This window comes from Capricornis sumatraensis, chromosome 14 (assembly GCF_032405125.1).
Source record: "Capricornis sumatraensis isolate serow.1 chromosome 14, serow.2, whole genome shotgun sequence".
Lineage (NCBI taxonomy): Eukaryota > Metazoa > Chordata > Mammalia > Artiodactyla > Bovidae > Capricornis > Capricornis sumatraensis.
In genome coordinates this window covers 42,679,770-42,706,263 of record NC_091082.1, presented here as the reverse complement: position 1 = coordinate 42,706,263, position 26,494 = coordinate 42,679,770, and the positions used below count along the sequence as shown (strand labels likewise).

At 37.2% G+C, this 26,494-nt stretch overlaps 1 protein-coding gene across 1 annotated transcript; it reads right to left on the bottom strand.

Annotated features, from left to right (window-relative positions):
* Window positions 1-1,313: 1,313 nt before the first annotated feature.
* FH (fumarate hydratase) lies at window positions 1,314-25,952 on the bottom strand. Its single transcript, XM_068986076.1, has 10 exons — window positions 25,814-25,952; window positions 19,323-19,457; window positions 16,061-16,171; window positions 14,193-14,369; window positions 11,882-12,064; window positions 8,796-8,961; window positions 7,064-7,267; window positions 6,173-6,300; window positions 4,131-4,284; window positions 1,314-1,644 (listed from the first exon to the last, which is right to left on the bottom strand). Exons 1-10 carry the CDS (start codon window positions 25,943-25,945, stop codon window positions 1,502-1,504), a joined length of 1,533 nt encoding a protein of 510 aa, XP_068842177.1. The 5' UTR covers window positions 25,946-25,952; the 3' UTR covers window positions 1,314-1,501.
* Window positions 25,953-26,494: the final 542 nt, after the last annotated feature.

Below are 26,494 nucleotides of genomic sequence, written 5' to 3'. Positions count from 1 at the left end.
ACAATCTATGGGCTCAACACTTCCATTAAACGGTTTGAAATCCCTTTCACAGTAATGAAAAGAATACCCACTCAGGCCTAAGAAATTAGTTATAAGAATGTAATTTCATTTTTTCATCACAATGCTTCTACAACTTTTAAAAATTGAGAAACAATTGGCATATTAACATTAGAATTTTAATTATGCTTTTAAATGCCATCTATGCTATCCTCTAAATACCACTGGGGAGTTGGTATTAATAAGATTGTTTTCCTAAGAAATACATATCAAGGTTAAGTATCCATTGTTTTTTTAAAGATACTTGATATAATACTACTTACAGACAAGATGCTTTAAGTAGTGGGTCTTCGTAATTCTGTATACGTGTGTGTGTACTTAGTTGCTCAGTCGTGTCTGACTCTTTCTGACCCCACGGACTGTAGCCCACCAGGCTCCTCTGTCCATGGAATTCTACAGGCAAGAATACTCAAGTGGGCTGCTATGCCCTCCTCCACGGAATCTTCCCAACCCAGGGATAGAACTCAGGACTCTATACATGCTGAAGGGGAAAAAAAAACAAACCAAATTGCTCCAACTCCCTACATAATTGAGGTTGGGTCTATTTTAAATGAAGCCTTCAGTTTCAAGCTTAAATCAACTTAACCTGGATCTCCCTAGAATTGCTAATTCAAAATTCCCTGAGGTTGAAGCTACCTGTGGAAAAATCCTTGCACTCTTGCAGAGAGATGATGGGCAAGACTCTGTTTCATGACAGCCTCCCTTTATTTCCAAGCTTCCTGCTTGCACCCCTTATCCTTTCTAATCTAATCATGTCCTATAGTTTTTGACTCATAGTCTTTTCAGTCTTTCTATGATAATTCAAATAAGAACAGGAGGTGTGTGTGTATCTGTGCAATTAGCACATAGGTGTATTTCTTAATTTTGTTAATCCAGCCTGTTACCTTATATATATGTATGTATGTAAATATTCTATATATGTGCATGCACATACACACACACAGACTCACATTCTCACTTACGAGGGCAAAAGCTCGGTCAGCTTATGCTCCCGAATTACAGGAAAATAAAAGATGTCTGAAGACATACCTTGGGAATGAGCTCACAGGTACTTTTTTTTACTACAGGAAAATTTGTTTAAAACACCACCAACTGAAAAAATGAAAACTCTAAAAATTCATGTGCCTCTTACGAAACATCTGAAATGGTGAACACCCATACACAAAAAGCACAGATTCAACTATGTCAACTAAGATAAAAGAAAAATAAGTCTGTTTTCCTTTTGATTTTATACAATTTAGTGATTTTATTTGACACTTTTAAAATTCATTTTAGATCTAGCATGTCCTGGGGTTTTATACACTGACCAAACTGCTCTGCTAGACAGTCAAGTTCAATAGCAATTTTCCTTCACATTTATCCATTTTTGTTTAAGAAATATAAGGAGTCTGTATCACTTTTTATTTTATATGACATAATCATTTTTATTATAAATTTATTTAAATCACTTTGGACCAAGCATGTCTTTTGGTTTTACCCACTCATCAAACTGCTCTGCAGTGAGATAGCCAAGTTCAATGGCAGTTGCCTTTAAGGTTGATCCATTTTTGTGTGCAGTCTTAGCAATCTTGGCGGCTTTGTCATACCCTGAAGAAAACATTAAAAGGTAACATAGGAGTTAGTAGTGAAACTTGGTTTTCTAAAGCAAGAGTAATCATTATTATTTATTTGATGCTACCAACTGAACTGAACTGAACCAACCTCTTAGGTAAACACTTTTTAATCTTAAAAATATTTAGCAGTGGGTTATCTTGATAGCTGTCATTTCTTATACAGAATAAAACCCGTCTTTACTTTTCCTAAATAACAAGTATCTCACATTCTATAAGATGTGTCCCTAAACAGAAATGTTCACTAATCCAGATATTTTCATAAGGGGAAAAATATATACACATAGACATCTCTCTCTACACACACAAACACACACATACACATGTGGCACCAAGACGTAGAAATATACATCTGGGTAGTATAAATGTGCTGTTTCAATAGTATGTTTAACCAAAAATAATTATCTAACAAAGCATTAATAAGCTCAATGCTGCAGGAGTACAAAAAATATAGGACTGCATGCCCAGGAACTGTGGTAAAGGTAAAGGCTCTAAGAGGGAAAAGAGAGGAGAGTCCTCTCACAATGAGGGAGGGGCAGGCAGGGCTCTGAGGAGACACACACCTTCAGAGCTTCCAGCATCTTTTTCTGTTCTGCACTCTTTTCAGACATTACACAGTACAAGTAGGGAAGTTTCAGTACAAACATATACTTGCACAAGAGGTCACAGGTCTACTGTTTACATCAGTGTTATTTGCTTTTAAAATTAATAGAGGCAGGGAAATTCTGGTTATCTTGATTTAATGTAATTTTTTAAAAATGGCAAAAACCAAAAAGGAGAGAAATTAACAAAAATGAAATCAATGAAGGAGGAAAAAAAACAAGATTAGAGGGGTATGAACAAAGCAAAGTCTGCAATGATTATCCACTAAGCAAGATGTGCAGCCAAATAAATTATTTTAAAAAAATGTTATGTGTCATGTGCAATTATTAACCACCTACAAAATGTTATGTATCATGTTGACTATCAACCACATATAAGATGTTACGCATAGTTTCAATTAATCTACCTATAAAACATTATGGACATAGTTAATATAAAATTAACACTGAATGCTACAACATGTTGAAATGGGCATTTACTGATCAAACCAACTTTGAAAGAATTCTCATGTTAAACCTTTGGGATTAATATTAGATATTCCATACTTTAAAGTTAATAATGACATTAAAGTCTATGCATTATGCTAACCCTTTCAGTTTTCATTCAAGTCCCAAAAACATGACTACCTGTTACACATAACGAGCACAATCAGAACCCATGATGTAGAGCTGTAAGGCTCATGCTTTGTCACCAGTCAGGTGTGCTTTTGCCCACTTATCCTTGAACGGCCTTTACCTCACCTTAAACTGACTCTAAGAAAGATACCAATCATTCTGCTTTAGGAGTATCTCTAATTTAAACATTTTAGTAACAAATTCTGGAATATAAACATGGTGAAACATTTCTCCCATGAACCTTTGGGTTCCTCTGTATATCTCTCCAGCTGAATGCTAAGGTACAATAATTTCAAAAGAATCCAGTATTATTGCCATTTTTCATACTATTCCAAAAACAGACAGCATATTGGGCTCATAGCTACCTGAAGCAGTTATAAGCTCTAACTTTATAAGGCTGAAATTATAGCTTGACATGAAGCCAAGAATATAAAATCAGCCTTGAAAGTATAGGATTATTGAAGACTATTTTAAAACAGTACTCATATCACACCAAAAGACTGCATCATAACTTGTTCTAATGTACAAAACCAAAGAGTACATTAATAACTTCAGCTCAGCAGTAAGGAAATGGTGGGGAAAGGTTTTTAATACATTATAACATAAAGAAATGAGTGCCTCAAAACCTATGAGTTAAAAGAGTGTATTTAATAGGGATCATTATGGTCGATCTATAATCCAAGTTAACAAGTTTGAATCTATATAATGAAATATTTATAAATCTGGAAAAGGCTTGCAACACAAAAGCCACAGTTTTAGACAAAATATTTCCCCCCTTTCCCTATAAGAAATGCAAACATAACCCTTTTTTAAAAAAATTTAATCCATTTCTGAGTTAATGAAACAACAAAAATAGTATAGTAACATCTAGAGAAGGTAGAAAAATGAGTTCATTCAGTGTTGTTAGTAAGCAAGTCCCAACAATACAAACTGAGAGGATATTCAGTATCTGAATTTAATGTCCCAAAGTATCTAAATTCTATGAGCTTTAAGTTCTACTTCTGAACTTGCCACATTTCAAATAAATGAAGTATAATCAATCAAGTTTTTGAAAGAAATATTATACCATAAGGGTTATAAATAATATATATATAGCATCTTTCAAAACAATTCCAAATGTCTTAAGACAATGTTCAAAAGAAATCTGTTGTTCACTAACATTGATCCAGTAGTCTTAGTCTCTTAAAACTTTCTCAGCTTTTAAACTGTACATTCAAAATGGCATTATTATTCTTTAAACGCATACCTATGTGAGGATTAAGAGCTGTCACCAACATTAGGGACTCATTCATCAGCTTGCTAATCCTTTCTGTGTTGGCCTGGATTCCCACCACGCAGTTTTCTGTGAAGGAAACTGATGCATCCCCCAGCAGTCGAGCTGAGTGTAACACATTTTTAATCTGAGAGAGATACGGATTTATTAGGCCTAGCTTTTTTCTTTGTTCAATAACACATTTGCTGGTTCATAAATGAATATAATTCAATTAACATATAGCACTCTTACAACCTGTAAGGAATCATACCTCCCAAAAATATGAAAGAAACTATAAACATTTGAGGATGGAGAAGTGCTCTTTTAAGAGGTAAAAAGGCATAAACACAAATAACTAAAGCACAAGATAATCTGTGGTATTATAAAATACAGGTATGAAATGTTAAAGAATGCAGAGAAAGAAAAATAAATTCCAGTTGTAGGAGCTGATGAAGTTCTACTGATGAAGAGAACTGAAATAGCCAGAGATGGAAAAAGAATCTTCCAAGCAAAGAAAGAGAAAAAAAGATGCAGAGGTTGGAAAGTTCAGCATGTGTGTGAGGCAATCAGTGAAGCCAGGGCTTCTCAGTTCTTAATGATCAGCATGTTTTTTACGCTTCACAAAACAAATATTCCATGGTCACCTGAAAATAACCTTGCCACATTTTAAAACAGTATTACATCAATTAGTTTTAGCATTTTTTGTGACATTTCCAACATATATTAAAATAAATATATATATATCCACATCCTCATCTCTCTGGTCTAAAATCCCAGGGTCTGAAAACAGTACTTCCAACAGCGGACTCACACAGAACTTCCAAGGTTTAATTTAATACTAATGACTTTATTATATGGCAAATGTTGATTATCTCGACTTACTCTATTAAAAACAAAACAGATCTTTTAAAAAAAAACTGCAAGACATTTAATGTTACGCACATGTATCTGCCAGGCAGCTGGTGTTAACTATTTGGAATCTGACCTGAAAGGAAAAGCTTTTTGATATGAGATGTGCTCTGGTCTGTCTTCTATTTTCCACTAACATGCACATTACATAAGGGCAAAAAAATCTGTTTTGTTCACTGCTCTATCACTAGCAACCAGGACAGTGCCTGACACAGACTAGTACTCAATCAATATTTAATGAATACAGTGAATGAATAAACATAATATTTGTCATTTGCACGTTCTTATCAAATTAAAATAAGACTTTACACCAGATACAAACTGGAAATAAGACTTTAATATATATTTAGATATAACACTTCACACAAATAAAGGACTCTAAATGATAACAGTTCCATTATCTGAAGTTGGGTAAACTGGATAAAAGATGATGCCATTTGTTCCATCTTCACGAAGATGAAGGAAAAAGAACAGACTTGAACACTGAGTGGACACAATGTTTTCAAGGTATGTGGAAGAGCAAAACCAATGAAAGCCTTGAGAGAGAAAGGGAAGAGAACTAGGTAGAAATTAGTGAATAAACCAAGGACAAAAGTGTTTCAAGGGACAAGTCTAGGTCAGATGGCAGTTAAGAGCCATGGCATGTCTGCTGGACTCAACAGTGCTAAAAGAACAATTCAAATACAAGTGCAAGGGTGGAAGCCCAACTGCAGTGCATATGCAAGTGAGAGCGGGCATTCCTTTAAAATGTCTGAATTTGGAGAGGAAGAAAGCAGCAGTATGAAAAGGAGACAGAATGGAGGGAGAGTTTCTTCCCTCTGTTTATTAACTGAGGAACTAGAATGTAATTCTAGCAGTTGGTGTCCCCAGTGGCTAGGGACAAGAAAGAAACCTATAACCCACTTCCAGAATTTTTCTTCCTGTTATAAAAAGCAAACCATTGATTACTTAAGCTAAAAGTCACCTAATTAAATACCCAGGATTAATCCTCTAACATTAATATATGCTTGACTTCCAATTGCTACTCATATTATCTTAGTACCTAACAAACTTTAAGAAATCTTTATGAAAGACAAAAACCAAGATAACTAGCTTTGGGTCAAAGACAATAAAAATAAAAAACTTACCATCATTGGCTTGAAAACATTCAACTCAAAATGTCCATTGCTGCCTCCAACGGTCACAGCAACATGATTCCCCATGACTTGGGCTGCAACCATGGTCATTGCTTCACACTGGGTGGGGTTCACCTTTCCTTCAAGAAAACCACCAAAGATACCACATCAAACACACCGATGGCTTCAAGTATGAGTTAAAATTAGGTTTTATATCCAATAAACAAGAAAAGAAGGAAAGACAAAGCAAGACATATAATAAAGCAAGGCCCCAGCCATATGGGTGTAGCCTCCCATACCTCACTGGCCAAAGCCCAGAGCAAAAAATGAAATAAGAGACATGTGATGTAATTCTTTTTACTCAACCCATTAAGATCACTTTAATAGCCTGTTCTAGAATTCTATTTGCTTTGGATTGTGAAAGACAGAACTATTTACACATTTTCTAATGCGGAAATCAGAATACATGATACTTACTAAAATTGTTTTCTCCTATATTGTTGGTGATGCTCCCAGAAGTTCTGATCAAAGGTAGCTCTAAACACATTCTGAAACAAGTGTGCCACACATGTCCCCATCTACTTACAGATCATGTTAAACTAAAAAAGACGTGCTTTGTAGATGAGAATGCCTGGGTTCTAATCAAGTTTCAGTTCTAACATTTACCAGCTATGTGATGATTGTCGTTGTTTAGTTACTAAGTCATGTCAAACTAGTTGCGACCCCACAGACTAGAGTCCACTAGGCTCATCTATCCATGGAATTTTCCAGGCAAGAATACTGAAGTGGGTTTCCATTTTCTTCTCCAGGGGATCTTCCTGACCCAGGGATCGAACTTGCATCTCCTGCTTGGCAGGTGGATTCTTTACCACTGAGCCACCTGGGAGCCAGCTACATGATTACCTGGCATGATACTGCTTCCTGGTTCATTTTCAGGCAAAATTAGTTCTCCCAGTCCCGAGCGAGGACCAGAACCCAGAAAACGAATATCATTTGCGATCTTCATCAGACTGCAAGCAGTAGTATTCATGGCTCCACTGAGTTCAACCAAAGCATCATGAGCAGCCAGAGCTTCAAACTTATTTGGAGCTGTGACAAAAGGTAAGCCTGAAGAAAAAAATCAATAACCTGTATGAGTTAACAGGTAAAATTAAACATTTTTCTAATATCAGCAAGTTAAACAGAAACTGTCAGTATATGAACATAAGCAAAAACAGAATAAAAATTCAACTTCAGAAAGAAATGCTTAAGACTCAAGCTTTCTCCACATTTCATCAAGATGTCTTGAGGAGCAGAAGGAATCAAATGATAGTAGCACATTTAAAAGATAAAACAAGTACAATAAATGTTGAAAGAAATATAAAATACTAAACGAAAAAGCATTCTGATATTGCAAACACATGTGTATGATGCCGTGAGTAAAGATGAAAAGTAGGTAAAATTCACTCCACTCGATTCCAAACTCCTTTTCTAGTACAATTTCCCCCCCATTTTAGGCATCCTATTCTCGTCTCTGGGCTTCTCAGGTGGCGTTAGTGGTAAAAACACGCCTGCCAATGCAGAAGATGTAAGAACTGCAAGTTTGATCCCTGGGTTGAGAAGAGCCTCTGGAGGAAGGCATGGCAAACCTCTCCAGTATTCTTGCCTAGGAAATCTCATGGACAGAGAAGCCTGGTGGGCTAGAGTCCATGGACTCGCAAAAGACACGACTGAAGCGGCTGAGCACACATGCATTCTCTTCTCTAGCCAGGACCTACAAGCTCCTCTGAGAGATTAGGAAGTCAAAATGAACTAGACATTCTCAGTCGCTCCCATGTTCAAATTTTTAAAGATCTACATATTCTAGACCCCATATTAAAATTCTGATTAAAGTTTAATTAAAAGTCAAATCTCTGCTAGTAAGCAATAATAAGAAATGTAGAATTATCTGTGCTCTCTGTTAAGATTTGCATGTTAATAAGAGTTTTCTGGAGACAACAGCTCTATTAACAGTTACCATTATTGAGACCTTCAAAAAGGTCATTAATTCAAAGAAATGTCACAGTATACCATAGGGAAAAAAGAAATTAAGCCAGCCAATCTCTAACATATTTGTCATTCAAATCAATTTCTCACCAATCATTTGATTCTTCCTGCTTTGAAAAAGAGTATTCAAAACAGCTTTGGTGGTGATTTAGTTGCTAAGTCATGTGACTCTTGTGACCCTATAGACTGTAGCCCACCAGGATCCTCTGTCCATGGGATTTCCCAGGCAAGGTTACTGGAGTGGGTTGCCATTTCCTTCTGTAGGGGATCTTCCCAACCCAGGTTTCCTACATCACAGTCAGGTTCTTTACCAACTGAGCCACCAGGGAAGCCTAAAACAGCTTTAAATGGAAAATAATTGAATACTACCAGATAGTAAATGAAATTAGCACTAGTAGATTTTAATAATTACATGCTGTATGAACTTACAGAGGGAAAACTTTTTAAAAATACCAGGATTAATATCACAACTTCTAAAACAGACACAAAGTAGATGACTGATGGGGAAGTATTATTTCTAACTTTAATCTGTAAGAATTCAAAGCAGAAACACTGAGAAAAACACAGACTAGTCTAATGGTAATGAGTAGTAAGCCATATTATCACCTACCTGTGAGCGCAGCCACTTTTGCAGCAACCTTTTCTGCAAAGCCAATTCTAGTATTTAAACCAGTGCCAACAGCAGTGCCCCCAGCAGCGAGCTCATAAATTCTTGGCATGGCAGCTTTTATTCTTGTTGTTGCATATTTCACTTGTTGAACATAACCGCTAAATTCCTGAAAAAATAAAGGAATTAAGATGAGAGAGTATACAATTTCCTAATGGCATGTAAGTCACTCTAACTGCATTAAATATAAGTTTTTAGAAAACACATCTCAGGTACAAAATTAGAAGCTACTCAAGCGGCAATTATATTAATTTATATGATAAACAATGTACAAGGGTGAAAGGGCATTTATAAACCTATCAGGTAGCCAATGCCACTGATAACAACATGCAAGCTACTTACAAACTACTCTTTTAATAGAAAACAAAGAAAACCAACACAGGAAATAAACATAAAAAAAAAAAAACTTTACTAGATTAAATTATTGGTTTATATGCAAATGATTTATTTTGTTGGTGTATTTCAAATAACTTGAAGAAAGAAAAAAACTGAATCTCCTCAAGAAAAATGCAAATATAGAAATAGCCTCCATCCAATTTCAGTTAAAAAACCTGACATGGAATTTGAGGGTGTTTTAAAGGGTCTCAAGAAGCTAAGTGACCTACTGAACAGCCTAAGAAGGTAACAGGGTAGAATAAGACCCTCGGTAGCTTCATGATGCATTTTAATTCTGGTATGAATGCCACACTGGTTCCCAAAGTACAACATACTTTAAGTAAAGTAACCACAGAAATCATCATGTTTGGAAGACAGCAAGGGCCCTATTAAGAACTATGCAAGGACAGAGGGCATAAACTAGAACTCAACTGAGCAAGCCAGGATATATGGTTACACTCAATCTATCTTTTCTTCCCCCTGTCTGACAACACTGAAAAACCATGAATACTTTTGATTAGTACTAGGATTTCACACTGCTCTAAAGAAAACATTTTTTGGAAGATACAACTTCTTTCCATCTGATCTAATATCACTTACATATATACCAGGTTAATTCACTTAAGGAATACATTAGAGAAAAAATTACACTCAAGAAACTCAAAAGACTATTTCAATAAAAGCAAGTATAAATGCCTCTGGTAAGATAAACAGAAAAATGTAACTTTCTGTCACAGAGAATGATTTTACATAGGAAGCTGAGTCATAGCCCAAATGGACTTTAGCATATAATGGTTTTCCTACATGTAACACACACACAAAATAGGAAAAAAACTAGAAACCAGAGGGATACTCAAAAGTTTCAAAAACAGATACTGTATCTCCTTAGAACTTATGTGTGGTAGAGCCAAAATCACTGCAGATGGTGATTGCAGCCATGAAATTAAAAAACGCTTACTCCTTGGAAGGAAAGTTATAACCAACCTAGATAGCATATTCAAAAGCAGAGACATTACTTTGCCAACAAAGGTCCATCTAGTCAAGACTATGGTTTTTCCAGTGGTCATGTATGGATGTGAGAGCTGGACTGTGAAGAAAGCTGAGCGCCAAAGAATTGATGCTTTTGAACTGTGGTGTTGGAGAAGACTCTTGAGAGTCCCTTGGACTGTAAGGAGATCCAACCTGTCCATTCTAAAGGAAATCAGTTCTGGGTGTTCACTGGAAGGACTGATGCTAAAGCTGAAACTCTAATACTTTGGCCACCTCATGAGAAGAGTTGACTCACTGGAAAAGACTCTGATGCTGGGAGGGATTGGGGGCAGGAGGAGAAGGGGACGACAGAGGATGAGATGGCTGGATAGCATCACCGACTCAATGGACATGAGTCTGAGTGAACTCCGGGAGTTGGTGATGGACAGGGAGGCCTGGCGTGCTGAGATTCACGCAGTCGCAGAGTCGGACAGGACTGAGTGACAGAACTGAACTGAAGAGCCAACGATGTAAAGAGAAATAAAATACAGCTTAAGCAGCAACTTAATTTAGTAACCTTAATTTAGTCACATCATGTGTACTTCAATTAATCATTTCCAGTTTTCCTTATTCCTGCTGTCATAAACTTAAGGTAAACGATTATGTTTTTTTCCATTGTTTGCTATCAGATGAACAAAACTACAAATGAAATCTTTCCAAATAACCAGTAGCCAAACTCTCACACTAACTTGAATTTCTACAAAAATACTGTTACTGATACTTGATATAGAATTTGTGTATGTCCTACCTCAAAGTGGTGAGCTTACTGAGACAAAATCTGTTCCTTGTATTTCCTCTGCAATGTGTACTATTAGACATTCTTTAAAGTATCACTGAAAGTGAAAGTGAAGTCGCTCAGTAGTCTCCAACTCTGTGATTCCATGGACTGCAGCCTACCAGGCTTCTTCATCCATGGGATTTTCCAGGCAAGAGTACCAAAGTGGGTTGCCATTTCCTTCTCCAAGGGATCCTTCTGACCCAGGGATCAAACCTGGGTCTCCCGGATTGCAGGCAGACGCTTTACCCTCTGAGCCATCATAAAGAAACATAAAAATGCTTTCTGTATTTTGGAAAAGAGTAATACCTCTTTTACATGTGGCCAAAACATTGAACCACTTTAAAATTAATTTTTAAAGAACTTACTAATTTAGAAATAAGAGAGACAAAGGAAGAAATTATGATAATGATACTGATGAATATGATGATAGCTAACACCAATATGTGCTTACAATGTGTCAGAAATAGTTCTAAGCATTCTACATGAATTAGCTTATTTGAACCTCATAACTATTCTATGAAAGAGATATTATTTTCTTGGTTTTACAGCTAGAAAAACTGACACAAAGAAAAGCTAAGTTTCCTAAGGTCCAATAGTTTGCATATAGCAAAGCTAAGATTTAAACTCAAGAGGACTGATGTGGAATCTGGCTCATAACCAGTATGCCCTGCTCTTCTCCTAAGTGGATGCCAATAAAAATCACTGACAGGTTAATGCGGAATCATCTCTGTTGCTGAACTGAACTGTTATAAGCTTGTCCATTTAAACCAGTGTGATTTAGAGGGTAATATATTGGCCATTTGTACCAAGCTCACAATGGAACCAAATCTAATCACACTCAATATACCTGCCCAAGAGTAAGCGGAACAGCGTCCTGTGTATGAGTACGCCCAATTTTGATGATCTGGTCAAACTCTTTGGATTTTGCTTCGAGAGCATCATGCAGCTTCTGTAGTCCTGGGAGCAGCACTTCATGAACTTCTATTGCAGCAGCAATGTGCATTGCTGTGGGAAAAGTATCATTTGAGCTCTGTCGGAAAGTTTTCAAAAGAAACATAAAATGTTAAATCATAGGCAAAAAATACAAACTTGAATGTCTCAGTTAAAAATCTCACTAAGTGACTACTCAAAACGTAGCATATTTAGTACTCAATTATATTTATGTGTGCCAAGTCACTTAGGATCAAATAAGAAGCAAAAGAAGCAACCTGATTTCCTTTGCAGAAGGTATTTAGGTTTGTATTACACAGACTACCTACAATGAATGTATTACATATTACTATATCTACCTGCTAATAAATAACAGCAAGACACAAAGAAATACACCTAGCAGATGTAAGGATAGCAGTAATAAAACATCTTACAGTTAAATAACACATACAGTCTTTCACAAACATTCCTTCCTTCACTAAACTTGAGGAAAATTCTGTGAGATAGGTCACCACTTTAAAAATAGAACAGAATCTGTCAAAGAAATTATGTGCCATGCCGAAGTATTTAGGGTTGGCAGAACTGGAACCTGACCAGGTAGTCTAAACACCATGCTCTTTTGTCAAATGTAAACCTGTACTTTTAAATTACGATGTTATCTTTAACTCCACCTCATTCCTCTACCTGACCATACACACTAGGTTATTCTGAAGTAGATTTCAGACTTCAGTACATAAAAGATAAACTCATACTGAAATGCAAGTCCTAGGTTTGCAAAATCCTTCACACCATGCATTTATGGGAAAAAATAAATAAATAAACTTCCCTATATTTTAAATTATGCTAGGTACCCACATCCTGATTTTTAAATATCACTTCCCAATAAGATCCTCCAAAAGGTCTTTGGAAAAATGATTGCTTAGGGGGGTTAGCACAGGAAAAATACAAGATGATAAGCCTGGAGCATCTTGTAGTGGAAAAAATAAGTGCCTTAAAAATAAAAAAGGGATGGTGGCATGTTCAAAGGACACAGGAGCCAACATGCTGTGGCTTTATGGAACGATATGAGTAGCAACATAAAGAACAAAAATACTGGATTATAACCTTAAAAAATATTAATGAATTCATGCTTACATACATAAATGATTAAATAAAGAAATAAATCTGAGGGGAGAGAGAAGACAAATATTCCTTACAGAAAAATTTTAATTAATAAATGCAAAAAGAAAGGGGGGAAAAGAAAATTACTATTAAAACATCACAGCAGTAACTGCTATTGGCAAGATCCTCTGATGAATGTTAAAAATTAATAGGCAAAAGTTTAGGGAAAAAGAGGCTGTTTTCATAGCCTCAAAGTTCTCTATTAATTTCACGGTTATTTTAACACATGTACAAAAATTTCTTGATATTCCTCCCTGTAGGAAATAGAGCTTAAGTGCAGTAGCTGGAATATAGGCTATTGGAAAATGAAGACACCATCTTAACCAAGTGATTCGAGTTAACATCACCAGTACCAACTTGTGCTATTATCATGTACCCCTGATATGATGCAAGAAGAGCCCTTCATTTCTTAACAATCTTCCCCAAAATTCAGTCTCAGTCTAATCATGAGAAAACAACAGACAAACCTAAATTGAGGGACATTTTATGAAATATCTGACCACTGCTTTCAAAAGTCACTAAGACAAAAGGCATACTCTCAGATTAGAGGAGACTAAGGAGATGTGATGACAATACAATGTGGAGCATGGACTGGATCCTGGTTAAAAGAAGAAGGACATCAATAGAAAACTAATGAAGCCTGCTTAGGAGTATTGTACCAATCTCAATTTCTTCATGTGACAAATGTACTAGGGTTATGTAAAATATTTAACATTAAGGTTAGCTGGGTAAAGGGTACATAGACACTCTGAAATATCTTTGCAATTCTTATAAATAATTTTACTTTTCAAAAGAAAGAGTTTTAAAAATATAAATCAATGAAAATATACACATATACTAAATTCAAGTATCCTAAAAGTGATTTTTACCCCCTAAAGGTGCTTTTCATGAAATTTAAGACATAGACTCAAGATTCCTAAAATAAATAAGAAGAACATAAAAGAAGTCCTTTCCATTAAAGAATATAAGCAGAATTAACCCTCCCTGTCAAAAGTTAATGCCTGTTTTACAAGGAAAATCTCAGGATTCTTTTCAGTTTATACAAGGAAAAGAAGTCATATACTGACCTGGCTTTTATTAACATGATCGTTGGGATGTACAGGTTTCTTGCTGCCAAGTTCACCTCCCAGAATTTCAATTGCTCGATTGCTAATGACTTCATTTACATTCATATTTGTCTGGGTTCCTGATCCAGTCTGCCATACCACGAGTGGAAAATGATCATTTAATTTACCTTCAGCTACCTGCAGAACAAAATGTTAAAAAATGTATTTTAAAAAATAAGAAAAATTCTATATTCATTAAGCTGTTTGAATCAAATGATTGCCGGCATCATTTATAGTACCATTTTAAAGCATATTTTTCATGTGCTACTATAGTTCCTGGTTGTTGAGCAAATTGAAGCTTCTGCAGTGTAACCACTGCTACTTTAAAAGGTGAAAGATAATCTATTGTGAATGGCATAAAAATTTCAGATTCCAAATGAAAACTGAATCAAAGATATCTTTCTTCTATTTCTCCAATTGCCCTCTGTAATATCCAGACAGGGCCACTTGTTAATGCTGGCAAATGTGTTAAGTCTCTAGATAAATTCACTGTTGGTACTCAGCAGGAATACCCAACAGATGTTACAGCCAGAGTCAGCATTATAACCAACAAGCGACTTATCAGTGTGAGTTCACTAGTAGCTACTGCATCCCACAAATGTCCCATGAGTAGCAACCTCCAAGCTCAGACATAAACATGTCTAGATTTATGTCTATTTTTGTCATATTTTTGTATTCTGAGTTAGTTTTTTAATTTTAAGTTCTCTGGGAAAGTGAGTGCTTAACTTTATCTTCTGGAATGATTTTAGTTTTAAGCTAAGAAAATCAGCGTGCATGTTAGAAATCAATTACCTTAAAAAAACTGGTTCATTTAAAACTAAAACTTTTTTCCTAACTGAATAAAAATAATAGGTGATTAGTGTAAAAAATTCTGAGAACTAAGAAAAGTATAACAGTCATCATAGTTCTACCCTCAGAAATAAAGATGATTAGAACTTTGGCACCTCCTTCTAGTCTCTACTTCAAGTGATGGGAGTATACAAGCAGACAAACATGTTGTCTATTCACTTTTTCTAAACAAAATTGGGATCATAAAATACATGCATTTTGCAATCTTTCCTCCCCACTTCCTATATGGTAGGCTTTGTTCTATGACATTCTTTAAAAAACTAAATTTCTATGGCTTCACAATCTAACTTGTTTAAACAGCTGCTATAAAAAACAGTACTGCAATGAACATTATATCTAGAGCTTTTAAACTGTTATCTCTGCTTATCTTTGCACAACAATCATGTTATTGGTGGAAGAGTGAAATTACACTCTGCACACATATTATCAAACAACCAACTAGTTTTAAAGGGAATCATTTATACATAAAATAAGAAATCAAATATATAAGTTCAGAGTGCCTCTTTAAAAACTTATCTTTAAACTATATAAATTACAAGGAAAAGTAAAGAGAATCAGAAATGAAAGGTATAAAATCATCCAGAAAATTTGCCACAGTATATATTTGAAGCATCATATTAATATCCTCACCAAATAATAACATTGTCATCCTATGCTAAAACACATTAACTCAAGAATTCAGTGCCCCTTTCCTCAGTGTCTTTGGTGGCTCAGACGGTAAAATGCTTGTCTACAATGTGGGAGACCCGGGTTCGATCCCTGGGTAGGGAAGATCCCCTGGAGAAGGAAATGGCAATCTACTCCAGTACTACTGCCTGGAAAATCCCATGGACAGAGGAGCCTGGTAGGCTACAGTCCATGGGGTCGCAAAGAGTCGGATACAACTGGGCGAATTCACCTTCCTCAGGCCAGAGCTTATCATTATCCGGAAGATAATAGGGATCTAATGCCAACAAGTAAACACTCTTATCACCTCTTACCTCATCTGCTGCCTTCATTATTGCATTAGCGATCTTTGGATCAAGACCATAATCCTGGTTTACTTCAGCAGCTGCTCGCTTCAAGATGCCAAATGCTTTAATAACTGGGATCTAAAATTTTTAATCAGAAAAATATCTCAATTTGCAATTTAAGCAGGAAAATTTAAAATTACTATCTTATGCAGGTACAAACATTGTACAGAAAACAATAACTTAAATAATATTATGATATTAAAATGTTTAGGATATAGAGAAAGATTAAAGATAGGCATATAAAAACCAAGAACCATCATTTATCTATTTGTATAGGCAACCAAACAAAAGCAAATACAATGACTTTTCATAGACACGTATGTATGCCTTACACACACATACACACATATTCACACAGATGTACAATATACCATTTGTCCTATTTTTTTAAAAGATATTACAACACACATGATTTTACATCACATATTTAAAAACAAATGATACTCAACCATTTCAACAGCCTACACCATTATTTCCTGGAGAAAGGAATGGCAACCCATTCCAGTATTCTTGCTTGGAGAATTCCACAGACAGAGGAGCCTGGTTGGCTACAGTCCATAGGGTCACAAAGAGTCAGACACAACTGAGTAACTTTCACTCATACCATTATTTGGGCTTCCCTGGTGGCTCAGTAGTAAAGAACCCACCTGCCAATACAGGGGCTTCTATCCTTGTTTTGGGAAGATCCCCTGGAGAAGGAAATGGGTGCCCACTCCAGTATTTTTACCTGAAAAATCCCATGGACAGAGGAGCCTGGTGGGCTACAATCCATGGGGTCTCAAAAGAGCTGGACACCACTTAGCCACTGAACAACAACATTATTTCCCCTCACTGCATTCCACACTACGTAATAATTTTTCCTTCTCTTTAGAAAAGAATAAAATAACAAGCAAAATAAAGGTAGCAAAATGGTGCTATGAAAACTGGATAGCCACATGCAAAAGAATGAGAATGGACCACTATCTTATACCATACACAAAAATGAACTCAAAAAGGATTAAAGACTTGAATATAAGACATGAAATCATAAAACTCTTGAAGACATAGGCAGTAAGCTTCTTGATATCAGTCTCAGCAATGATTTTCTGGAGGAGTCCAAAAGAAAAAGCAACAAAAGCAAAAATAAACAAATTGGACTACGTCAAACTAAAAAGCCTCTTCACGGTAAACCATCAAGAGAATGAAAATGCGGTGGCTGGAGGGTGTGAGGGGTGGGGGGCCACATGTAGGACCTGGAGGTTGGTGAGGGACCAGGAACCAGTATGCCACGGTGCACCACCCCCCTCTTCCCCCATGGTTAGTAGCACTAATCTGTTTCAGAGTATTTCCTGCTAAATCCAGGAAATTAAAACATTACAAGTGTTTTACACAAGTGAAATGGAGATATATGACACATAGGAGTACACATGAATGAAACAAATCAGAGTTTCATTTTCTACAGGAACACTGCAGTGGGTCAAACCAATGCTGAAGTCACAACCAAATGCCAATCAACTCTGGCTACCAAAATGGAGTGACTGACCCCACGGTGTTTGTGGATGCATAAAGATAAAAAAAGGTCACAGTACAGAGTTTCACTGGGCACTACTAAAACAAAATGGTAAATATATCATTGAAGATGAAAGGGTCTCATTATTCTTTACTCAGATTAGCAGTCCATAATTTTTTTTTGGTTTTGTTTTCCTAAGGACCTCAGGTACAGAGTCTGCTTTATATCTTATGTAGTTCAGAAAATTAATCCAGATGAAGCCAAATATGTAAAAATTGATAGCCCTTGTATCCATCTTTTACAGACACCTGTCCAGATCCAAACAACTGCTCTGTCTCTGGTACAGCAGCAGCAATGACGCCACCCCAGAACCACACACCTTGCTGGGTGAAGCAGGAAAGTCAAAACATGAGCCATGCTTACTCCAATTAATATTGCTTAAGACTGATCTTTTTAACCCCAGGAGTTGAACTATATGAGAATATTCAGGATCAGCTGCTACCCTCTCTCTCCCAACCATGTAGTCTGGCCCTCACCATTAGATTGGCTGTGGGTTAACAATGTTAGAGATATTTTTCTAAGGAGATCCACTGCACTTTGGAAAGGTGTATGAACCTGTCAAGATTCAGTCTTGAAATCCTAGTAATGAGCTAAAATATGGAAGTTAAAATTGTTTAGATAAAAAGTATATTTAAAAGATAAAGGTAGCAGTATCTCACCAGGTGAGGCCTGGGGACTTCTAGGCTTACTAGCCTATCCTGCATTCTTGTGCTATTTTTCATACTCTAGTTGGGCTCCAGTAGGATATGGAGCCAATCCAATATATTTCGTCAATTCTTTACACACTTTAACATCTCTGAAATCAAGATGTATCTTCCAATCAATGACATGACACAATTTTAACTGGCAGACTTTTTCTTTCTTAGCAGTACATATCAGGTCTAACTGAAGATTAGTTCTAAGGTAAGGGTTTAATGAAATATGGTTTTCATATATATTTGTATGAAATATTTGTTTTCATATATATAAAAAAGTTTTCTCATCATTAAATCAATATGTAGCACTGAACAAATACTTATATATTATGCTATATGCCAGACATCATGACAAATAGTACTTTTATGAATTAGTGTACACTTTTCTACAAACTGAACCCAAGATAGAAAGTATAATATTAAAGAAAAATTGGATGGGAGGGGAGTTTGGGGGAGAATGGATACACGTATGTGTATGGCTAAGATCCTTTGCTCTTCACCTGAAACTATCACAGCATTCTTTATTAATCATATTAATATATTAATATTTATTAATCTTGGATTAATCATATAAATATATTGCAGCTATACCACAATACAAAATAAAATGTTTAAAAAAAAGTTTTCTTTTAAATCAGTTTCTTAAAAGCTTTACATCAATAAAGAAGAATCAAAATTAAAAATGTTTACAAACTGCAACATTCTAGTAAAAATATGAAAAATCCAAGCAAGAATGAAGACAAATCACTTAGTTCTATCAAATAAAAATCCAAAAGACTCAAAGTCATAGGTTAAAGCACTAGCATACTAAACTTGAAAAAGTTTAACGAGAGAGAAACACTTTATTACTAGCTTTGTAGCTAGTTCTCAAAATGACTTTACATTTTAATTCTGTAAAATATTTATAAGGTAATTTATAACTCATAATATTGAATAACGTCTAGTTCATCTAAAATAAGCCAACATTTCCACAAAAGCCACTTACTGGCATGCGTTCTGTCATGCCTCCAATCTTAAAGTTCATTGTAGATCTCACAGTCTGGGCGCCATAATACTTATCATTTGGGACCTTGAGTTCACCAAAGGTATCATATTCTATCCGAAAAGAATTCTGGCTTGCCTAAAAATAAAGACAAGACACTGTTACAGCCTGAAAACAAAACAAGTATCAGGAGAAATAACATCATATACAGGAAACACACAGGAAATTATTGGAAATAATTGGAAATTTTTAATATTGGAAATATAAATTTATAATTCTAAAATAATTGGAAATATGTTTCCAATATACAGGAAACATGATATCTGGGAAGAGAAATCCTTAAGTACCACAAAGACAAAAAAATTCCACTTTGATTCTCATTGTTCTCCCCCACTTCCAGTTTTTTTCTTGAAAATTTTAGTCACACAAATTAATACAGATGCTAATTATGTACTCTAGGATTTATACACTATGCACATGATAAATACAAAGAAAGCCTTTGAAGTCAAAAGAGTAATCTTTTCCAATTCAGGAATATGCCTATTATTGGTCAATCTTTGATCTATGATTTTACTAAGAAATTTGGAAAATAACCTAAGAATAATACTTTTAGAGTTTGAAAATATTATATATTTAACCAAAGCTCAACCATTGTCTACAAATATTATGCATGAGAGAGCGCTTAGTGCAACACAAAATATTCCAGGCTTTGCAGTGAGATGGCCCACCACCTGATAGCTGTGTCATCTTCAGCAAGTCAGCTTTTCTAATCTATAATTACAGTAAACGGTGTAATTACAGAGACATGGGCCAGATCAGTTCCTAACCTTTTTCAGGGTATTGGAACCTTTTGAGAATACGAGGAAAGCTATGGATCATCTCTCTAGAAAAATTAACATAAATATATGTAAAATCTTATATATGATTTTAAGGGGTTTATACCTTGAAGTCAACTCATTCCCCAGGATAAGAACCCATGACCCCAAATCCCTTCTATGGAGAACATAAGATTCTACCAAGTACATCAACTTATACTAATTAAAAAAAAACAGACATTTGGAATCTACATATATTTATTTTAAAGAGAGTTCAAAGAGATACTCAGAATTTTAATTAATGTTCACCTTGCATTAATTATAAAATAAAGATGATCAGATGATTCAAAAGAGTTAAAAACACCTAGCAAAGTAATCTTATTTTAGTAAATAGTCCTCTGAATAGGAAAAAAATAATTTTGTAGTTATCCCTTGGGACTAGAAAGACGGAACAACAACAACAAAAAAACTTTATATAAAACTTTTTAAATTGTATGAAAAGAAAAATATCCTTGTATCTAGTGAGAAATACAGGAGTATAATCAATGAGGTACATTTTTTCCTTCTGCCTAAAAGTCTGCAGAAGAGAGGAGTGGCTAAGATGGCAGAGAAGGAAGACGCAGCTCATTTCCTCTCATGGGCACACCAAAATTATGGTTATTTACAGAGCAATGATTGATGAGTAAAGCTGAAAAATTAGCAGAAAATGGCTTCTACAACTGAAGATATACAGGTACCATGGCAAAATAGGTAGGAGGGGTGAAGACATAGTAAAGTCAATACCTATACTCCCCTAGGGGGAGGTGACCCACAAACTGGAGGATAATTACAATTGCAGAGATTCTCCCCCAGGGGAAAGAGGTCCAGGTCCAGTGTCAGGGTCCCTAGCCTGGGGGTCTTGCACTGAGTAGAGTTCCTTGGCTTTGGAGGCCACAGGCCTCACTTTTGGCCAGAGGTCTGTGGGAAATAGAAACTCCCCTCTCAAAGAGTGCAGACAAAATTTCACTCTGGCACCCAGGGCAGAAGCAGTAATTTGAAAAGAGCCTGGCTCTCTACAATGACCTACAGAAGAAAAAACCTTTATATTATACATAAACACACGTGTATATACACACAGCCAGGAACAAACGTTCTGTGAAACAATCTGTCCTGCCCTCATATTTTCTATGTTATTCAGTCAAAACCCCAATGCTGTTAACTGTCCACTACATTGACTTCTCCATCCACTAATGAGTCCACCTGAAGTTTGAAAAACACGTGTATGATTTTCAAAACCTTCTTACATTATCTCTTCCCAGTGGCTTAGGCAAGAAGACTGCTCAACTAAATTAATGAAAAAAATTATCAGTGCTTTTGATGAAAAAGTGAGGTTATGATGGAATCTATTAAATATAAATAAGTTTTTAATTATTATAATCCATTATTATTTAAAAAATTGTTTTTTTTAAATCATGTCTTTATATCCCATAATTCAGAGAACAGAATTTCTGGGATACGTTTAAAGAGTCTAACCAGCTAGGCATAGGGCAGGCACAAACTGCAATTTCCCAATGTCCTGGGAGATGCTTCTTTATTCACAATTGCTTCCCCTCCAAGAGAAGCATGAAAGGATAATATGGCCAGTGTGCATTGCAGTGTGATGGCTATTTGGTCCTAGAAATCTCAAGTACAATTACCATCCACTAACCCCAGTAACCTGAAATTGATGAGGTGGTCTCCAAGTTCACATGCTATCAGTCAGAGTCAGTTCAGTTCAGTTGCTCAGTTGTTTCTGACTCTTTGTGACCCCGTGGACTGCAGCATGCCAGGCCTCCCTGTCTATCACCAGCTCCCGTAGCTTGCTCAAACTCATGTCCATTCAGTCAGTGATGCCATCCAACAATCTCATCCTCTGTCGTCCCCTTCTCCCACCTTCAATCTTTCCCAGCCAATGAGTCAGGTAGCCAAAGTAGTGGAGTTTCAGCTTCAGCATTGGTCCTTCCAATGAATATTCAGGACTGATTGCCTTTAGGATTGACTGGTTGGATCTCCTTGCAGTCCAAGGGACTCTCAAGAGTTTTCTCCAACACCACAGATCGAAAGCATCAATTCTTTGGCACTCAGCTTTCTTTATGGTCCAACTCTCACATCCATACATGACTACTGGAAATACCATAGCTTTGACTAGACAGGCCTTTGTCAGGAAAGTAATGTCTCTGTTTCTTAATATGCTGTCTAGGTTTGTCATAGCTTTTCTTCCAATGAGCAAGCATCTTTTAATTTCATGGCTGCAGTCATAACCTGCAGTGATTTCGGAGCCCAAAAATATAAAGACTGTCACAGTTTCCATTGTTTCCTCTATTTCCCATGATGTGATGGGACCAGATGCCATGATCTTTGTTTTTGAATGTTGAGTTTTAAGCCAGCTTTTCCACCTTCATCAAGAGACTCTTTAGTTCTTCTTTGCTTTCTGGCATAAGGGTGGTGTCTTCTGCATATCTGAAGTTATTGATATTTCTCCCTGCAACCTTGATTCCAGCTTGTGCTTCATCCAGCCAACCATTTTTCATGATGTATTCTGCATATAAGTTAAATAAGCAGGGTGACAATAAACAGCCCTGATGTACTCCTTTCCCAATTTGGAACCAGTCCATTTTTCCACATCTGGTTCTAACTGTTGCTTCTTGACCTGCATACAGGTTTCTTAGGAAGCAGGTAAGGTGGTCTGGTATTCCCATCTCTTGAAGAATTTTCCACAGTTTGTTGTGATCCACACAGTCAAAGGCTTTGGCATAGTCAATAAAGCAGAAATAAGATGTTTTTCTGGAACTCTCTTGCTTTTTCTGTGATCCAACAGATGTTGGCAGTTTGATCTCTGGTTCCTCTGCCTTTTCTAAATCCAGCTTGAACATCTGGAAGTTCTCAGTTCACATACTGTTGAAGACTGGGTTGGAGAATTATCAGAGTCTAAAGCGTCTAAAGGTTAGTAAAAAGGTACAGGCCTTAGGCCTATAATATATCCCCACGCATGTGTAAGATAACCATTAACTAAACCATGATATCTCTTACATAAAAGGTAAAATGCCTTTCACATTCTCAGCCTTAGGTGGTTTCAAAGAATATTTCAGAATTCAAGAACACCCAAACCATTTCTTAGGCAGAAAGACTATCTCAAGAGGTTAAAAATCCCAAATGTGACTTCATTGTGTTTGGTTTCCAGTTTCTCTAAACAAACATTTTAAAGTCTTTCAGTTCTTAAAGTACAGGGTGACTACCAAGTCTGAAAATACTGACAAATATGTAATAAGTGATTTATTGATACTGTACTGCAATATAGAGTAAGGTATTATCCATGTTTTCAGACTTGATGGCCATCTTGAAGATGAAGTAACTTTAAAAAATGTAGAACTTCTTTGTCCACCATGCTACCAAGGCAGTATCATGTAGCAGCTCTCCACTGTATATTCTCTATTTTTCTCCTCAGTATCACATTTTAATTAACTGTGCATGACATCTTTGCTTATTTACTAATAACTGCTTTATTTACTTAACATGCCGCAGTAGTCTCTAACGTCTTCCCAGGTGGCACAGTGGTAAAGAATCTGCCTGCCAATGCAGGAGAAATGAGTTTGATTCCTGGGTTGGGAAGATCCCCGGAAAAGGGGATGGCAACCCCCATAGACACAGGAGCCTTGCAGACTGCAGTCCATGGGGTTGCAAAGAGTTGGACACGACTGAGCAGGGATGCAGGCACACAAGCAGTTGAAACTCTGTGCCCACAGTGACTGCTTCACACACAGGAGGCATTCAACATAATCTTCCTATCTGATGAACTTGTATTCTTAACTGAGACAAAAGGTAATTTAGGGCATTTAGGGTTATTTGAAGTTCTTTTTGTAAAAAGTTTATTTAAGTATAACTGATTTATAGTATTGTGTTAATTTCTTCTGTACAGCAAAGTGACTCAGTTAGACGTATATATTTTTTCATATTCTTTTACATTATGGTTTGTCACTGGGTATTGAATATAGTTTATTTCTTAACACTAGGAACAAGAAAAACTTAGATCAACTCGGAGCTTTTGGAGCTGAGAAGATTAGAGGGCAACAGATGTATTTAGAATTATGGAGAAAAAAAATCTATCCTCACCTGATGTTAGCTAACACTACAACACTAAAAGCGAGATAGTGCCTTTTTTTTTTTTTTACATTAACAGCAGGATAGATTCAGTTCTTCAGTCTTTTATTCCTTTTTTACAAAACACTAAATAAGTGAAAAATAACTTTTTAAAAGGCTTTAAAGTGCACTAAAATTATTCGATCAGGGAGTTGCAGAAATATAAAGCATCCTTGATTTCTAGTTTCAGATATAATGACGTCATCAAATTATCTTAAAGTGTATAGTCCAAAAAATGTCTTGGGCCTTTGAAATCCCCTAGATGCAAGCATTCATTTAATAAAGCACTCACCATGTCCCAAATTCAAAGAATTTCCACAGGGACAACATTGCTGAGTATCTGTAATTATTTTCATGTATTATGTATTACATAATACTGTATGTATTACAGTATTACCTGACCAAAATCCCAACTCTGAGTAAGAGAATAGAGTCTGAGGTCACATCTCTCTGAATAAAAGCTCAAATCACAAATCAGAGTGAATAGGGCAAAACAGTAAGCCTTCCTAAACCAGCATTTATTTCTCAAACTTTTCCTGATAACACACATGTGAGCATACCTATTCAATGTTTATTTACTAAAGCCCAAATTTCCGGAGGTTACTTTCTAAATTGAAAAAGAGCTCGTGTAAGTTAGGGTGCTGCTGCTAAGTCGCTCATGTCCGACTCTGTGCGACCCCATAGACGGCAGCCCATCAGGCTCCCCCGTCCCTGGGATTCTCCAAGCAAGAACACTGGAGTGGGTTGCCATTTTCTTCTCCAATGCATGAAAATGAAAGTGAAGTCGCTCAGTCGTGTCCGACTCTCAGCGACCCCAGGACTGCAGCCTTCCAGGATCCTTCATCAATGGGATTTTCCACGCAAGAGTACTGAGTGGGGTGCCATTGCCTTCTCCTAAGTTAGGATATCCAACCCGAAATTAGACGTTTAGTTCCTTGGAGGGCGTGCCTCAATTAAAAGTGCTGATTCAGCAATAGTTAGGTCCCATGCAATCTCCTCCAACGTACTTCAGGACACTCTGCCAGTTTCATATTTCCAGGTTTTACAAAAGTTACGTGGGGAAAAACAATCTCACAAACTAAATGGCCAATTTCATGACAAGTAAAATCTCTTAGGTTCACAAGACCCTTCCAATCCCGCCTGGAGACCGACTGCTCAGCTGTGACCCCAGAAGCTAGCTCCGAGGGGCTGGATTCAGCCGGGCCCACCAAGAGCAGGGGCGGAGCTGCCCCTTCCCGACACTGTCCCACCTCGTGGCCGCCCCCTCCTCACACCGTCCACCTCAGCATCCTCGCAAGGGCGGTCGCTGCAGAAGTGAGCGCGGCACGGGCACGGTCCAGGAGGCCCGGCGTGACTCTCGCCCACAGCTGCCGCCCCTCCCGAGCGCTCCTCCAACTGAGGAAGCGCCCCGGGCCCGCAGCGAAGTTCCAACACATGGGCCAGTATCGAGACCCTAAGGCCGGCGGGCGGGAGGCCTGAAGGTCACCGCGGAGCGGCCAGGGCGGTCGGGCAGTACGAGCTCACCATTCGAGCGGCGTTCGGAGGCCGGAGCAGGAGCACTGCTGGGCCACCCGGGCCAAGGCCAGGGCTGGGGGCGGAACCTGGATTCCGCGAGAGTAAACGCGAACGCGCGAGGAGCCGGAGCGCGCGATCCATAGCGCGGCGGCCTTGGTAGAGCTTCCGGGCGTTATGGCCACGCCTCCACACAGGCTGTCAGAACGCCCACGGTCCCCACTCGTATCCAATCAACAGCCTCAAAACCGAGCTGGCGGGACCAATGGCCAATGACCAGGGAAGCGTGAGGGGGCGGGCTTAACTGCCTCCTCTTGAGCCCTAGGATTCCTGGGAAGCTTAAGGGAAAGGAATGATGGGAAAGAGAGTTCGTGGCTTCTTGAACCAGTAGTTTCGTTGTTCTAAGAAGACAGGAGTAGTTTTCCTGAATTACTGTGGCTAACACAGGGCTAATATCTAGTGAGTCTGTATTTGGTTGGTGGCGTAGAGTAGAGAGAAGAATTTACTTATTCATTTATGTGGAACATCCCTGGTGGCTCAGATAGGAAAGAATCTGCCTGCAATGTGGTAGACCTGAGTTCGATCCCTGGGTCATTTATCTACCGTGTAATCACATAATACATGTTCTGTTTGCTCTATTTTCATCTGTTCCAGGTTACATCTTCCGTACAGAAATTTTAGAGAACAAAGAAT